This window comes from Syngnathus leptorhynchus, chromosome 14, assembly GCF_054491065.1.
Source record: "Syngnathus leptorhynchus isolate UIUO chromosome 14, UIUO_Slep, whole genome shotgun sequence".
NCBI lineage: Eukaryota > Metazoa > Chordata > Actinopteri > Syngnathiformes > Syngnathidae > Syngnathus > Syngnathus leptorhynchus.
Genome location: NC_141208.1, coordinates 3,489,469 through 3,505,019, shown reverse-complemented (window position 1 = coordinate 3,505,019; position 15,551 = coordinate 3,489,469). Strand labels below are relative to the sequence as shown.

General features: G+C 51.3%; 3 protein-coding genes across 7 annotated transcripts in view; 2 read left to right on the top strand and 1 right to left on the bottom strand.

The window, feature by feature from the left end:
• Positions 1–15,551, bottom strand: part of slc39a6 (solute carrier family 39 member 6) — a 16,854-nt gene extending 1,303 nt beyond the window's left edge. Inside the window, exons 1-12 of one of the 5 annotated variants that reach the window (XM_085930965.1) lie at positions 15,381–15,551; positions 4,092–4,176; positions 2,799–2,997; positions 2,257–2,542; positions 1,957–2,089; positions 1,767–1,826; positions 1,521–1,690; positions 1,198–1,356; positions 1,025–1,094; positions 586–933; positions 266–346; positions 9–199 (exon numbers count right to left, since the gene is read on the bottom strand). In XM_085930965.1, the coding sequence (XP_085787091.1) occupies positions 9–199; positions 266–346; positions 586–933; positions 1,025–1,094; positions 1,198–1,356; positions 1,521–1,690; positions 1,767–1,826; positions 1,957–2,089; positions 2,257–2,542; positions 2,799–2,995 (1,695 nt within the window). In that variant the 5' untranslated portion in view covers positions 2,996–2,997; positions 4,092–4,176; positions 15,381–15,551. Of the gene's footprint in view, positions 1–8; positions 200–265; positions 347–585; positions 934–1,024; positions 1,095–1,197; positions 1,357–1,520; positions 1,691–1,766; positions 1,827–1,956; positions 2,090–2,256; positions 2,543–2,798; positions 2,998–3,741; positions 4,023–4,091; positions 4,655–15,380 lie in introns of those variants that run through there. The other 4 variants (XM_085930964.1, XM_085930967.1, XM_085930963.1 and 1 more) reach the window with 4 other exon arrangements.
• On the top strand, positions 6,837–11,583 carry LOC147046044 (tomoregulin-1-like). The gene is made up of 10 exons (XM_085929960.1): positions 6,837–7,008; positions 8,024–8,139; positions 8,244–8,373; positions 8,486–8,515; positions 8,627–8,735; positions 8,960–9,108; positions 9,270–9,320; positions 9,394–9,511; positions 9,580–9,741; positions 9,829–11,583. The coding sequence occupies exons 1-10, from the start codon at positions 6,852–6,854 to the stop codon at positions 9,911–9,913; spliced, it is 1,107 nt and encodes a 368-aa protein (XP_085786086.1). The 5' UTR covers positions 6,837–6,851; the 3' UTR covers positions 9,914–11,583.
• cavin4a (caveolae associated protein 4a) lies at positions 12,244–14,772 on the top strand. Its single transcript, XM_085930134.1, has 2 exons — positions 12,244–12,932; positions 13,598–14,772. Exons 1-2 carry the CDS (start codon positions 12,534–12,536, stop codon positions 14,189–14,191), a joined length of 993 nt encoding a protein of 330 aa, XP_085786260.1. The 5' UTR covers positions 12,244–12,533; the 3' UTR covers positions 14,192–14,772.

Here is a 15,551-nt window from a genome sequence, read left to right as displayed (position 1 = left end):
TCACTCACCATGTCCACGAGTGCCACGTACATGAAGAGGCCAGCGGTGAGGGCGAAGATCCACATGCAGACGTCGCCAGCATAGTGGCCAATGAGGATGCCCATCACCATGCCCAGGTAGGCGGTGGCGGCCGATAGCAGGTTATAGAGAGCGGCCTGCCGCACAGTCATGCCCGCCTTCAGCAGGACAGCAAAGTCACCTGAGGCAAAGAAAGCAGAGGTCAGCGGAGGGAAGGGGGGGAGGGAGGGAGGGAGGCCGAACTCACCTAACTCGTGAGGAAGCTCATGGCAGAAGACGGCCACCGAGGTGCTTAGGCCACTGGACAAACTCTCGCTGAAGGCTGCACCTGTTAATCAACCAATCAATCAATCAATCAATCAATCAATCAATCAATCAATCAATCAATCAATCAATCAATCGATCAATGCCCTGGCCCGGAGGTGGATTTGTGCGTCGCTTGGCCTTTGGAACCATTTTGGCAATGACAGCTTTCTTTTAACTAACTTCGTTGAACTTTTCTAACTTTTGGGTCGGGGAGTCGGTCACGATGACTGTTAAGCGTGAGGAAAAGGGGCGGCGGCTCACCGATGGCCAGGCCGTCGCTGAAGTTGTGCAAGCCGTCGCCCATGATGACCATCCAGGCCAGCGTGGCCACGCCGGCTTGCTGGAAGTGGTGCTGTGGGTACGAGTGGCTGTGGCTGTGCGGGTGGTGGTTCTGCGAGTGGTGGTGGTGGAGGATGTGGTGGTAGTCGTGGTGGTGGTGGTGCAGGCTGTCGGCCTGGCCCACCGTGTCGTGGAAGTGAGAGTGGCATTTGTTCTCGCAGTCCTCTGCCGTGTAGCCTCCCGTTGCCACCTCCGACGGCTTTTTCAGCATCACCTGTTCCTCCTCCGCCACGCCGTCCTCAAACACCCCGGCGCCGTTGGGCTCGGCCTCTGCGGGAGCACCAAGGCGGCGGCTCAAACTGCTTGACGTTTCATCAAAAACATTTCAGTCGATTTGTCGGGACCGCTCAGACGCACTCACCTTGGCTCGGCTTTGGGTGGCAGTCCATCAGGGCCAGGGGCTTTTCCAGGTTGTCTTTGTTCTTCCGTTCCTGAACGCAACAAAGTCAGAAGTCAGCGATTCCATGAGTCAATTCAAGTCCAATGTGGAGGTAGCTACAGTTCGAGGCTCTTGTCATCATGACAATGTCTTACCCTCTTCTTCCTTTCCTTGTACATTTTTCCAAGCGTGAGGAAGTGCTCGATGAGAAACATCAAGTAGACGCCGCCGAGAGCAGTCAGACCCTTCCACATGCCGTCCAGGTCGTCTTCGTCGTGCTCCTCGTGCTCAGAATGCTGGTGGCCCACCTGAGACTGGAAAGCAGGAAGCAAAGCGGCCGTGAGATGCCACTTTGGTGCAACGCGTCGCGAGCGAGGAAGGCCGTCCCTCCGTAGCAGGTACAGACTTATTCAGTTTTAGCCGAGCATCCATTTGGGGACCAAATCAGGAGGTGAAAAGTGAGCCCGTGTGCACTCACGTGGGGAATGAGGTGCAGGAAGGCGTCGCCGCTGAGCGTGCCCACGGCCAGCGCCACCAGGAAGCTGAGCAGGAACTTGAAGAAGACCTTATTCATGAGCGGCATCAGCACCACGCCCACAAGCGACAGCAGGCTGATGACTGTGATGGACAGGAAGCCTCCCAGCCACGCTGATGGCCGGGCACAAGCCACAAATCAGTCTCCGCTCGGAACTGCTCACCTCCCGCCGAGGCCCCCGCTAGTCACCTGCCATGATGTTTTTGCTGCTCTCGTTCTGGTCGTCATGGTGATCGTGGTCACGATGATCTGAGGAGGAAACAGACATTTCGAATAGCCTGAAGGTGCAAATCGCGGACAAAGACAAAAGCTGTCGCTGGACCCAAACGCTGCAATCGATGCGGAACGATACACAAGCCTTCCATTGAGGCTGGCTTACCATGGTGCAGGATGCAGGCGCCGGCGTCCATCTGGTGCAGGAGCGCCGGGCAGAGGAGGGACAGGTCGTCTGGGCCCACTCCACCCTCCTGAGTCATGCCGTGCGACCACAACAAGCTGGACGCGTTCTGGCACTGAGCAAGCACGACGACAAAACGCAAGGTCACCAGTCTTCAGACAAAACCAGGGCATTCAAGTTGATTGCAGAATTCTTGATGACTTTTCCCACGGATCAATCGATCCATTGTGCCACCTCCAAATATGACATGACTTGCATGAAGGCAAAATTTGAAAGCGGCACCTCAACATGCTGATGGTCGTGTTGGTCATCGTGGTGGTGGTCATCGTGGTGCTCGTCGTGCACGTGATCTGCCACCGCGCGCGTCTGACGAGCCGTGACCGATCCAGTGGCCCCGAGCTGCTCCTCGCCATCGTCCGCACTCCGCCTTTGCCTCTCTTTGGCGGAGGCTGCCTGTGATTCGTCATGATGGCGGTGCTGCACCGTCACGCTCCTGATGCGGTCCAAGCCCACGCTGCGCAAGAGCCGCGTCAGGCCCACCAGGGAGATGCTCCCGTTTTCGCCGTACCTGAAAAAAAGACAGGCGGCCTCTTGTCATATTCTAATCACCAAATGAAAAAAAAAAAGTAAACAAATTGACAGATACAGCTTGTTACTATTTGGAACATTTTCAATAACGTGAAAAAAGACAATCATTTTTTTTAATACAAAAATACAAATTGGACATTTATCTTTGAAAATGTTATTCTACAAACTTGTTACTTTTGGCATATTTCCAAACACAAAGTTGCGGCGAGCCCATTTCCAAGGCGGGAGGTGCCCACCTGTCAAACAACGCCTCCAGGTGTCTCTTCTGGTTTTTCTCGGCCAGCTGCGCGTCTACAACCGCCGACGAAATGCGTTGGCTGTCGACGCATTTGGTGGGGCCGACCGAGACATCGTTGGCCGACGGTGCCGTCGTCAAGACGATCGCCGCGAGCTGGACCAGAACCAGGACAGCCCGGATTGTCTCCTGCCGCATTTCTGCGGGACAAAACCAGCATTCAGCCACAACCGGCGACACGGAAGAGTCTTAGTGCATGCTTGATTTTCCTCCAAGTGTCTCTTCAGAGTAATAACGGGCTGTTCTCCTGAAGAATGAAACTAGGAAACAAGGAGGCGAGGACACACTAAAAGTGACGAAGCAATTAGGAAACAAAGGAATGAGGAGACGAGGAAATGAACCATAACTTCAAAGTAACGTTTGTCTGTAATGTCAGTAGTGCTTTGAGAAGAAAGCTGAAAGAGTGGCCTTTGATAATAGATCCTCCAAAAATGTTTCTGGGATGCGATGGGAACATATGTGAAGTTGCAGCGACTGTGTGGAGGCCGGAGCCGCAATGATCAGAATGTGGCCAGGACATTAAAAGTATTCAGGGTCATCCGTTCACCTTCAAGTATTTATTGAAATGAACAAAAATGTCAGTTAGTAAAACACCAAATGACGTTACTTCCAGATTAGGTATAACAGCTGGAAAATGGAGCAATGCCTGTTAGTGTTACTACTGACGCCGAATTGAAGAAAAGCGTCCTGTTCATTTATTTTCGATTGAAAATGTTGAGCTGCTTAATAGTTTCCTCGCGAGACGCTCACACTTAATATGAGCACTTTTCTGCACGGACTATGGGTGCGTCACGCTCGGTGACGGCGGCGACTCATCCTTTTCAAGACGAGTATATTTCCACTCGTATTTATTGCAACAGCCACACGTTAGCAAGCCGCCTTACCATCGAGCTAGCGCAGATTAGCGTCGACTACCAACGAGGACGCTTGGGCACGTCACGGCCGGCTGGCAGGGGGAAGAAGCGGAGGAGACGGCCTTGATGCCGCGGCCTCCGAACTGCTTCAAAATAGTCACCGAATCAATCCATCGTACGCGTTTAACCCGAGATGCGTCGACGTCAAAGTGAGCCCGCAGAACATAAACACAAGCACGTTGCTTTGTGCGCTCGGCACCAAGTAGCCCAGTTCGGTGCCGTGTGCACAATAGGCGTTCAACCCGGAAACAACGCCGCCGCCATCGCGGCCGCGCCAACGACGAAAGGAGCCGCGTCCACGCGTGGAAAGTCAATTTCACCTTCTTGTTGTCTGTCGTTCTCCTCCCGCGCGGTGCTACTCGCCCCAAAAGGGATTCAGAGTGGATTCAGTTGTGCCTTTGCTTACTGCGGGAAATCAAATAGACTAGTTAAAGTTGAGGAGCCGTGTGAAGAGACAGAGCGGGCGGCGCGACGCACAAAGACTCGGCTTGTGATTGGCTGGCGCCCATGTCTATGAAATAGGGTGTCACTCGTGAACCGACGCGTTCATTTAACGCGGAATCAGTTCCAATCAAGAACAGACAACTTGAAGTTTGGCCTTTTCGCAGAGTGTGGGAGCGGAGATTTGAACCGGGGGCCCTTAAGTCACCTGACGATACGTTCTACCTGCTGGGCCCCGACTGTACTGTGTGACCTCACATTGGCTGATGGTCTGGTCTGGTCTGGTCCCAATCCCCAGCAAATAGCAGTAAATAATCAAGTTGTTTGAATACACATATTGGTTTGCTAATGTGTCACAAAGGAGCTACAAAAACTACATGAGACAACGTTGACGACGCTCACAGCTGGAGCTTTCTCACCGCGTCGCGGCTGGAAAAATGTTAAGTTGGCTGAGTGTCAAGGGCAAACGGAAAAAAAAAAAAAAAAATCACCTGTTAGATATTGAAACATTTCAAACACTGCACATGCATTATGAACGTTGCAAAAACATTTAGGTGCTTTACAATTGAAACATTGCATTGAGTGTCAGCATTGTGCACACTATGGATTATATCAGTGGTGTCCATCTGCGGGCCACCTTGGAGCACCCCACACAAACGAAGGGTGATTGATTATCTAGAAGAGTCAGAATTTTTTTTTAATTTGAGAAGTGTCATCAAGTGTCAGTGTCATTCTCTGTTTTCCACGATAACCACAAATCACACTTCTACATCCAAAATGAGCTGCCGCATTTGTCGGCACAATACATCCCATCACGAGCAGCTGTTTGTCCACGGTCGTCACGGTTACGCCGGTGGGAGACTGACCCTCTGCCGGTGGGACTTTTCAGGAGCCGCGTTGAAATAACAAGAGGAGGAATGTTCAGAGGGAGCGGCTGCTTTTCGAGGCGTTGGAATTTACGACCGCTCAAATCACGAGTTGCGCGGCTGCTGCCGTGTCCACCGCAAGGACTAACAAGCTGGAAAAGGAAGAAAGATTCTCCTAAGTGGATTGGAAGCAAATCCTCTTTGCGCTCTTTGTCGCGGTCTGTCGGCCTTCTTTCTCATCCCGATTAGCCAAAACCCCTTCTTCTCATCCAATAACGCCGTCTCGTTTGCTCCTTCGGCTTTGCCCACCGGGTGACCCGTTCGTCTGCTTGAGACTTGAGGGCGCCGGGACCAAACCGAGTTTCTCCCAGCCTTAGGAGCAAAGACGAGTTGGGCTCGGCTATCAAACGGCTGGCGGGGGGGCATTTTGCAAATATGAGTTGAAGACCACGTCTGGTTTTCACAACAAACAGGAACTTTAATCAATCCAGGGGATGATTTTTACAACATGACCTTCTCGTGTGTGTTTCCAGGCGTGGCGCTTGTTTACCTTTGAGGGAAAGTCAGGCCGGCCGGCCCTATCAGCGAGAACTTTTTTTTGTAACACGCAGTCTTGGGACCTTCAATTTGTTTGACATGTGGCTGTTTGTTTGTGTTGGCCTCCATTCACACAGCGTGGCACAGAGTTGACCGATCCGGTCATGTTGGTATTCCCGGGCCGGCCCAACACGTTGGCGCACACCTTAAAAAACACAGAAGCAATTTTTTCCTTCCACTTAGTGTCACTAAGAAGGCAACACCACTTTAGACGTTTGAGGAAGTAGCATTTTATAAGTGGCTAACTTGCTGAGTGCGTGTGCCAGGGTGTTTTCTGTGGTACGGGCCAAGCCGGACCCCCGCCTGCACCCTCCGCGGGATGGTCCGCATTATCCCTCCGCTGCTCCGCGGGGGGTGCAGATGGATGCGACCGATTAGGGCGACCGAGTCGCAGGATGACCACACGCTGACCACCTCCGCATCATACAACATAGTTTAACCACATTAAATTTGCATGATATGTAAAGCGCAGAACAACCATGGACATTTAACAAGCACCTCGGAGGCATGTTATCACTGTGCCGTAAGTAGCGTGTCCATGGCCACGCCACAAAATGCACGTTGACATATGGCGCGCCAAATAATCAGAGATTTGGTTTCAATCTTCCGAGTGGTCGGCGAGGCGGACAAAGATTAGTTAGACAAAGATTAGTTAAAACCTCAGCCAGATCTGTACTCAAGTCCAACTGAGTTCTCGATGACAAACTGAAGTGGTTTCGGGTCAGGGGCACATGCCAATTGAAAAAGTCACTAAGCGGTCCCATATAGACAAAACGGTTGACAACCCTAACCCTATGCGTAAACGATCACGTATAAGCTAACATGCTAGCTCCAGCCAGGAAATTCCAAGGCCAGATTCGAACTGTGAACCAATGGACTGCGAGGCAGACGTGCAAAACCACTAGGCCTGCAAGGTGTCGCACTGTCTCCCAGTTTTTCTCTTTGTTGTTCTTTCTCTTTTTCCTCCTCCCTCCGCGCACGCGCCCTCCGTGCGGGGAAGTAGGCGGAGCTTAAGGCGCAGTAACTACGCACACCAGCACGAACGCACGCACGCGCGCGCACGCCGAGAAGGAGGACACGCGGAGGCCACGATGCTCTCCGCCTCGTGATCGCCCTCTCGTCATCTTCCTCCTTCGTCCGTCTTCCTCTTCTAATTCCTCCTCATTGTCCCGCACGATGGCGTCAGGCGCGGAAAGCTTTCTTTGCCGCCTGCTGGGACCGCGCACGTCTCTGCTGCTGCTGCTGCCGCTGCTGCTGCCGGCGCTGCTCGGCGTGCCTGCGGCGCGCGCGTCCTACCAGACTCAGGGCGGCGGAGAGTGTCAAGGAAAGCTGTGTGCAGGTAAGATGAGCCTGCCTCGCTCATTCGCTTGCTTTTCATCATTCATCATCGGGATGAGGGCTGCTTATTTCTCACGGGGACGCGCGTCCGCGTTCGTGCAACCTGCAGCATCCTTTACTCTCCTGGGGCGCGCGCACGCGCTCTATGGGACCAAAACCCGCCACCATCAATTCGACAACAACGGCAGACGACACGTGGGAAACATTTCATCCAGAGCCATTAGTCAAATGTCAAAAGATTGTCGTGCGTTCAACATGTGTTGAATGATGACGTTAACGCAGCTCACGGACAGATTCGTTTGGTCAAATTGTTTGAGTTAAAAAAAAAAAAAAGATTGAAGGAATAGATCTGGCGAACGGGTGACGTCTGCCTTACAGTCGGCACTCGTCGGGCTCCAAGTTTGTCAATATGGCAGTTGTGACATTGCTTGGCGACCAGTCCATCGTGGTCCATTTTTGAGCCACTTGAGAGTCAGTCCACCGGTTGTCTCTTTGTATCCTGACGATGAGCAGCCCCTTGTTTTTTGGAGTGGCAACCCACTCAATACGGGTGCGATGGCCAACACCAAGCGGTCCCTCAGTTGATTTGGGAGGAGAAGCGGCAGTGAAATCCACAGGTAGGTAGAAGCACTACAAGATGGACGGATAACTGGCAAGCGCTCACGTGGCTCCGGCAACATTGATGAATCCACTTGCGATTGGCCAGTGTCTTCGCTGTGATGCCGACGGCGATCAATATTCAATTCTCGCTTCCTGAGCGCAGGAAACCCAATGTCGTGTCATTGGGAGGCTTTCTCTGTGGCGCTGCCGTTTGTCACTTTTACGGCCTCTCGTAAACGCGCGGCGGTGACAACGGCCGCCATCTTGGCTCGATGGACGCGGCGCCACTTTCAAAATGGAGTTGCGCTATATGCAATCGGCAAATGATGCAAAGCGCCAATCTGAGTTCGCCCCGACCGGGCGACGAGACAGAGGCGGAGCAGACGCGGCTGCTTTTCACTCTCATCAAGGTTCGGGTGCGACCGAGAAGAAGAGTGACCCGGTGGCGTGCGACCGTTCCACCTGCCGCTTCGGAGGCGTGTGCCGAGATGACCGCTCGCAGCCCAAGTGCGTGTGTCAGTTCCAGGTGGGTGGCGATTGTTTAATCACCTTACCCGAGATTGACGTGGACAATAGTGGCTTCTCTTAATTGGCTGTCTCGGACGTGGTTTTCTTTTGTCTCGGTTTCAGTGCCACAAGAAGTACGTTCCGGTGTGCGGCTCCAATGGGGACACGTATCAAAACGAGTGCTACCGGCGCCAAGCGTCCTGCAAGCAGCAGCGGGTCATCTCCAGGGTGGCCCACGGACCTTGTTCTGACGGTCAAGCTTCTCTTTAGCGCCACCTGTCCAAATCACAACCTCAACTCTTTACCATTTCATTTGAAAATTGATGTGCGCAAATTGATAACATTGTTCAATGTCCCCCACACAGATCCTGGCTCGGGTTCCGGAAATCCCGACGGTGAGTCATGGATCTTTTGTTAAATAATAAAGCGGCGGTAAAGTATTCAGCACCCGTGTTGGGCATCCCGTGAGTTCTTCTTCCACTTGTTTTTGTTGTCCTCATTCTCAGATGAAGAAGAAGACGACGAAGAAGGTTCTGCCCCCGATGTGATCAAGAACAGCAAGTGCAGTACGTGCAAATACGGAGCTGAATGTGACGTCGACGCAGAGGACACGTGGTGAGTGAGGCAGGCACGCCATCTGCACAAAATCCAGGATGCTTGACCGAGCTCGGGTGGCGCGTATCCAAACGCCGATCGACGGGAGAGAAGAAGAATCATTTTGTCTACTCTGGACGGGACCACGTGTTCCGAGAGATGACAAAAAACAAACCCGGGGGGCCTGCGCAAAACGGCGTCTCCGACAGGGGGCACCCATGTTCCCCTCTTGTGGCCATCTTCAGGTGCATCTGCAACATCGACTGCAGCGGCCACAACGAGAACCCCGTCTGCGCTACGGACGGCATTTCTTACGACAGCCCGTGCTTGGTGCGGGAGGCGTCCTGCATGAAGCAAGAGCAGATCGACGTGGAGCACCTGGGCAAGTGTCGAGGTGCGCCAAGTTGTGAAGTAGCTGAATCACCGCTCAATCTTTATGAAGGGCGGTTTTTTGCCAGAGCATCTCTGCCGCCCCCTTGTGGCCGCATCCCCAACTCAAGCCAGCATCTATTTCGGTCTCTTTTTTTTTTCTTGGTTGCTCACCGGCCGAACAAGACAAAGCGATCAGGAAGGACGACGGCGGCCTTTTCAAAGTCAACGTCCTGGGTAAGGCCGCTGGGACGCTGCACACATCCGCCACCTGGCTTCCCGCCCTGACCGCTCTGCTTTGACTGGCCAGAAACCAAAGGACTGGAGCACAAGGACGGATTCCACATGGGCAGCTGCGGCGCCGACCGGCACCCGGCCTTGTGTCTGCACGGGCGCTGCGAAATGCAGCACGATGTGGCGGTCTGCAGGTGAGGCCGGCGTGATTTCCGTTGGCTCTCCGCCTTCGTTTGACTGGCGTTTGCGTTGGCATGCGCAGGTGCGATTCGGGCTACAAAGGCGCGCGCTGCGATGAGCTTCAGGACTTCAACGTACTCTACGTGGTCCCCAGTGGCCAGAAGCTGCATTACGTCCTGATCGCATCGGTCATCGGCGCCGTGCAGATCGCTGTCATCGTCGCCGTTATCATGTGCATCAGCAGGTACGTGCACCGACCGCCCTCGCTCGCTCACTTAGATGCCACCTAACAAACTGACTCCATTTTGTGTGTGCGTGCGCTCCCTTTCAGGAAATGTCCAAAGAACAACCGTGGGCGTCGCCACAAACACAACCTGGGACACTTTTCTGCAGACACTAACTCTCGGATGGTATAGCCCCTCCCCCTCCTTTTTATTTGTCAAAGAAGCGCTGGAGAAGACGAGGAGCAGGGGCCGCCTCGTTTCTTCTTCCTTTCCTCTTTGAACAACTTTGAGGAATGCCGGCGCATCCTGCGTTCTGATTTTGGAAACACGGACCACCAAATGAAAGGTTCTCCGTCACCACGCGTTCTTTTAACTAACGATAACAACGAGGGCGAGGCAATGTCAGTCATACCGGCGCAGTTCTTCTGTCGGGACTTGAGTCGACATGATGACGGCTGTCGCGTGGCGTCTTTGCTGTGTCGTCGGTTTCATTTCTGATCGCAATATGTCACGTTTGGGTTTTGGACTTTGTCAGCCTGCTTCCATGACAGGAAAGATGTCTCGGCGCTAGCAGGAATGTTTCTACCAGGGGTTCTCAAACGTTTTGGGTCCAAGGACTCGTAATCAAACAACTGCACGCATGTCATTTTTTTGTTTGGGGTGATGCCTACAGCAGTGCCTTGACTCACGAGGCGCCGCCCAAATTGGATGGACGAATGTGTTTCCGAGGCTGGAGCCAAACAAAGTTTCCCACATCCAGGCCACCTCAAAATTCTTGCAATTAAACAAGACCAGTAGGTGGCGCTTTAGGCTGTTTTTCCAACAGAAGGGAGGAAAGGTGTTCTTTGCGTTGCTTTTATATGCTGCAATACTGCTGGGTGCAGTATTTCTTATGAATTTGGGGTGTTTTGGGGCCCCTGGAACAGATTAATTCCATTTGTATTTATTTTAAGGATGAGAGGTGGTTTTCAAAATTTAACTTGTATCTCATGGCACCAAAGTTTTTTTGTTGGTGGGATGAAAAATAGTAATCTTATGCAAGTTTCTGTTCTTCTTTGTGTACCCTGCGATTGGCTGGCAAACTGGTTCAGGGTGTCCCCCCGCCTACTACCCAAAGTCAGCTGGGGTTGGGTCCGACGCGCCCGTGGCTCTCGTGAGGAGAAAGCGATTCAAATAATGGGCGGATTATCCCTACCCCATCAATGGCTCCCACAAGGCAACAACTTAATTTTAATTGAGCTAATATTACACCTTTTATTGTGGAAAAGCCACCTTTAAAAAAAAAAAAAAAAAAAGGCAGTCCATTGTTTTGCAGAGCCATCACATTCCAGCTCGCTGGCGTCCTGGTTTAGGGGATCCCAGTTTGAGAACCACTGGCACACACAAAGACAAATCCGCACGCCCAAACACACACCTTAGTCCCAGGCCATTAGCGCCTTTAGCTTTGCAAGCTCTCGCTGTATTTCTTATTCCGTTTGCGCTTATTTGACAGCATAAATATTTGGGGTTTCTTTTTGTTTTAGGAGAGCCACAGCGACAATCACAAAACATTTTTTTAGAGTCCCAACAAGATATTCATATATGGTTGGAAAAGAAACGATTGTTATCGTGATGTTGTGCTGTGTTCATTAGCATAGCATGTAGCAGCCAACTGGCGCTAAGCGGGCGGGGTCACCGAGGAGGTTATGAGTTGGAAAACTCGTCTCAAATTCATCACTTTGTTTTGCTAATCCTCACCAGCCTGCACCTCAATGATGGCGGCCCCCTCCCTCCCTCCGTCCGTCAACGTTTGTCTTGTAGTGATTGGTCGTCTTAACGTGACTTGAATGTGTTGACTTGCATGTAAACTTTTAATAAAAACTTGTTCACACAAATGGCTTCGCGTTTGTCTGTTTTCACGCCAAAGTGTCATTTGCCCGCCTGTGAAATGAGAAAAGATTTTAAATCTTATGAGTGGGGGACGACGACCACTGTAAATATAGACTTAATAGCATGTGTGCGCGCGTCCAGTTGTTCGACAGTTATTTCCTGTTGCTAAGTTTGTGTTTTGCACCAAATAGGAAGTAGTAGTTACTTGAAAGTTGTTGCTCTTAAAAAATGAAAAAGCTGAATAGAGATTTTTGCCTTTCAGGTAGCATGCAAGTCATTTATGACGGGCGACCGTTCACATTCCCCACGAGTCAAAGCCCTAAAGCGATCTGTTCAGAGCGCAAGTCTTCCCGAAATAAACCAGCCAGTCCGTCTTGGGGGTTCTACTTAGTGGGGTGGGGTGGTTCAAGCCAAAGTGTTGACGTAAATGTCGCTCAACAGTGGGCTTTTCTTACACCATGAAATAGTGGGGGGAAAAGGGAGACCAATCCCAGCAGGACTTGGAGCTCCATAATTTTCAAACTTGTCTGTCTCATTCCTGGACTTTTATTTTTAGCGACCGACCTCACTGCGGGATGAGAGCAAGATCATGTTGCCTTTTTTAACCAGGGGGAGGGTGGGGGGAGTCTCCCCTCTTTCCTGCGACTGGTCGCCCCAGCGGGTCACTGTGCTTGGATCTTCTGGAAGCCATAGAATTGTTCTCCTGTAGAGAGAACCTTATACCACAGAGCCAGTGAAATTTTTGCCCAGCTTTTGCTGAAACCTTCTTCTCCATAGTTGGAGTATTCATTCCCAAAGCCAACGCTGGAGTCTTCTTGGTCCCAGACCTGGCGTCTTCAAGAAAAACAGAACCTACTGCCCCATAACCATTGGCTTTTATCCACAGCCAGAACCTTAGACCCCATAGACAGCTACTAGCCCAAAGTCGAAGCCTCTGGAGGAAATGGAGCAGCACAAGTACGCCGCTCAGGAGAAGCTGGAGATCGTGGGGATGGAGGACGAGGAAGGGAAGCCCATCAGCGCCCTGAGCATCTTGTCTCTGCTGGAGCGGGTAGCCGGAATCATCGACAACGTGCAGTCGGGCCAGCAGCGGATGGAAGAGCGTCAGCTGGACCTGGAGAACAACATCCGCGGCATCCAGGGCGACGTGCTCAAGTTGGCCAAGGAGCACGCCGACACCAGCGGCTGCCTGGATAAACTGCTGCAGAAGACGCGCAAAGTCAGCGCCAATGTCAAGGATGTGCGAGCCCGCGTGGAGAAGCAAAACGGTCGTGTCAAGAAGGTGGAGAGCACCCAGGATGAGCTGCTCACCAGGAACAAGTTCAGAGTGGTCATCTACCAGGTCGGAGGCATGCTTTTTATTCTTTGCATCTTCTTCTCCACACCTTTCTTCATCTTCAACAAGCTCGCTCCCTCTCACTTCCTCCTTTTTATCCTCCTCAAACCTTGCTTTTGGACATCTTTCCTCCTTTGCTCACCTCACACTACTTGCATGGCATCCTCCTCTTCTTTAAACCCCATTTGCTCTTGTTCCTTATCTTCTACACCTAACTTTGCTTTTGCGGGGATCGGTTGCAAGCAGAATTTCAAAATAAAAGCAAATATGAGTTGAAAGAGTGCTTCTTCCCAAACGAAGGGTTTCCTTTCATTGCTCGTGCTTCGGTCGAGTGTAACCGGAGCTCAGCTGGCAGCTGCTGCTGGCGACCTTTGACAGAGGGTCCTATTCTGAGCCTCTCGCCAGCCCGGCCGGCCCCAGAGAACAACCACCTGCCGTCGACAGCGCAGGAGATGTTGGGCAAACTGCGATGTGCCCGCTCAACACCGGGTGACGCCAAAGCGCCGGGAGCTTCATCCTTTGTCCATCCTCAGCGTGGATGGAAACAGTCACGGGCAGTGTTCGGCTAGCCGTTAGCATTCCGAGGCTACGTTTATGCATCGTTATGCTTCCCAGAGACGGCAAAAATTTCATCCGCTTTGGAATTCAATCCTTGCTTGTACTTTCTTCAGGGCGAGGCCGAGGTCCCGTCGGTGGCCGTCACCAAGAGCCCCAAGGGGGGACTGGAGGCTCTGGAGCTGGAGCCCGATTCTTACGACATCCCCGCTGATCTCTCCTCGGATGAGGAGTGCCTGAGCGCCGAGGAGGCCGACCCCTCCCGGGCGGCGCGATTCAAAAAGTCCATGGTGAAGAGCACCGAGACCCTGAAGGCAGCCTTTTCCAAGGAAAACATGAGCAAGACCAAAGACAACCTCGGCACCAAGATTCACAACCTTGGCGAAAAGGTCATGCCGCCCGAGCGGCGCGAGAAGATGCATCAGGCGGGCGAGCGCATCAAGCAGAGCGGCGAGCGCTTCAAGGAGAACATCGCCAAGAAGGCGCCCACCAAAGAGAACTTCAAGATCAAAATCAAGAAGGAACGAGCCGTGGCCGAGGGCCAAGAGGGGGCCGATGCTGAGGTCGAGGCCGAGGTGTCCATCGTGCCGCAGCCGCAGCCCCAACCCGAGACTGCTGACACCCGAGTCGTGGCAGAGACAGAGAAGGAGGGGCCGGCCGAGAAGGCCTACGCCAGGAAAGCCGAGCTAGAAGAAGATTACGGGAATTAGATAACCGTGAAAGAGAGACGACTGCCGTGACAGGAAGATGACAGGAAGTAGAGCGCATTTACGGGCTAATAACATGAAGTAGACCAGGACTGCAGGACATAGACCACCATCAAGAAGCGGACCAGCACTACCTGAACAAAAAAATGACAGCAATGGATTCCATCAAACAGATAACACTTAGAGAACGAGGACTCCCGTGACCAGCATTACAAGAACATCACAGGAAGTAGAGCCTGACCGGCATCACAGGAAAATGGCCGCAAGTGGACGAAAGGAATTCGAGCATCATATCAGAACGAGGAAGATGACGCCAAGTAAACCACTTTTGAGGAAGAGAGCAGTTCTGTGAAAGGCCCAGTAAAATGATGATTGCAAGTTATGCTTTGCTACTTTGGAGCACCTTTTGTTAATACACGCTACTAGTGGAAATTAGTTTTTTTTTCTCCCTTCAATCATACAAGGATGATAACAATGATTTTTGGTGGTTTACTTGTTTGAAAATGCATTTCTACATAATGTAAAACGTCACTTTTGGTGTTCTGTGCACATTACACCAAATAAAAGATCTTTGCACAGTATAACGTCAGTTTTGATTGTCATTGTATGGATGAAAATGGTCAAAAAAGGGCGTGACTGTTTGACTTGCTTCAACGAGTACTGCGTGGTTCTTGGTGTCATTCTAAAGTCAGAGCAACGTCTCCCTCTAGTGGCCACCCATGGTGATGCACTCGGCCGCGTTCATATTAGGTGAGCAAAGCTTTGGATGAAAAAAAGAATAAACTGATCGAATTTGAGTATCTTTTTTTCCTACTTGTTATCATTATCATGCTGAAATATTATTTGAAATGAGAAAATGTCACAAATGATGAGAAGATAAAATGCAGGAAGGCAACAAATCAAACCAAGACGGTCGATAAAATACAACAATAACATGGCGAGTGACATTTTTAAAATGAGTGACATGGTGGGTAATTTTAGGGTAAATAAAGGGAACAAATTGGCAAGTGCAATCGACATCATTGTTGCGCAAAAAAATGTCACCAAAAATAATTTAGGCCTGGGATGACAAACATTTTTGGAACCGAAATACTTAACATAAGGATTGCTCGACAAAATAATAGGCCCAAAATCCTGGACTTGATTTTTGTATCGTCATTTTGGGTCAATTTAAAAGGTTGTATGGTCTTACCTTGACTTGTAGATGAAGTCCGCAAACATTTACTTTCTCTGTCGCCATGAAAACAAAGTCTTGCCTTTTCATTCCAATTGAAATAGTTCCAATTCAACTGTTTGGAGCATTCACCATTTGGGAGCGTTTCATGCTATCCCGCTCAAACGTCCGCCGACGCATACAACCTGT

Bases quoted from the DNA above. Each gene is read 5' to 3' on its own strand.
- LOC147046044 (XM_085929960.1), top strand. From the start codon at position 6,852: ATGGCGTCAGGCGCGGAAAGCTTTCTTTGCCGCCTGCTGGGACCGCGC. The intron at 8,516-8,626 runs GTGAGTCATGGA...CCTCATTCTCAG, and splicing joins GGGTTCCGGAAATCCCGACG to ATGAAGAAGAAGACGACGAA. The intron at 9,742-9,828 runs GTACGTGCACCG...GCTCCCTTTCAG, and splicing joins GTTATCATGTGCATCAGCAG to GAAATGTCCAAAGAACAACC.
- cavin4a (XM_085930134.1), top strand. From the start codon at position 12,534: ATGGAGCAGCACAAGTACGCCGCTCAGGAGAAGCTGGAGATCGTGGGG. The intron at 12,933-13,597 runs GTCGGAGGCATG...TACTTTCTTCAG, and splicing joins TCAGAGTGGTCATCTACCAG to GGCGAGGCCGAGGTCCCGTC.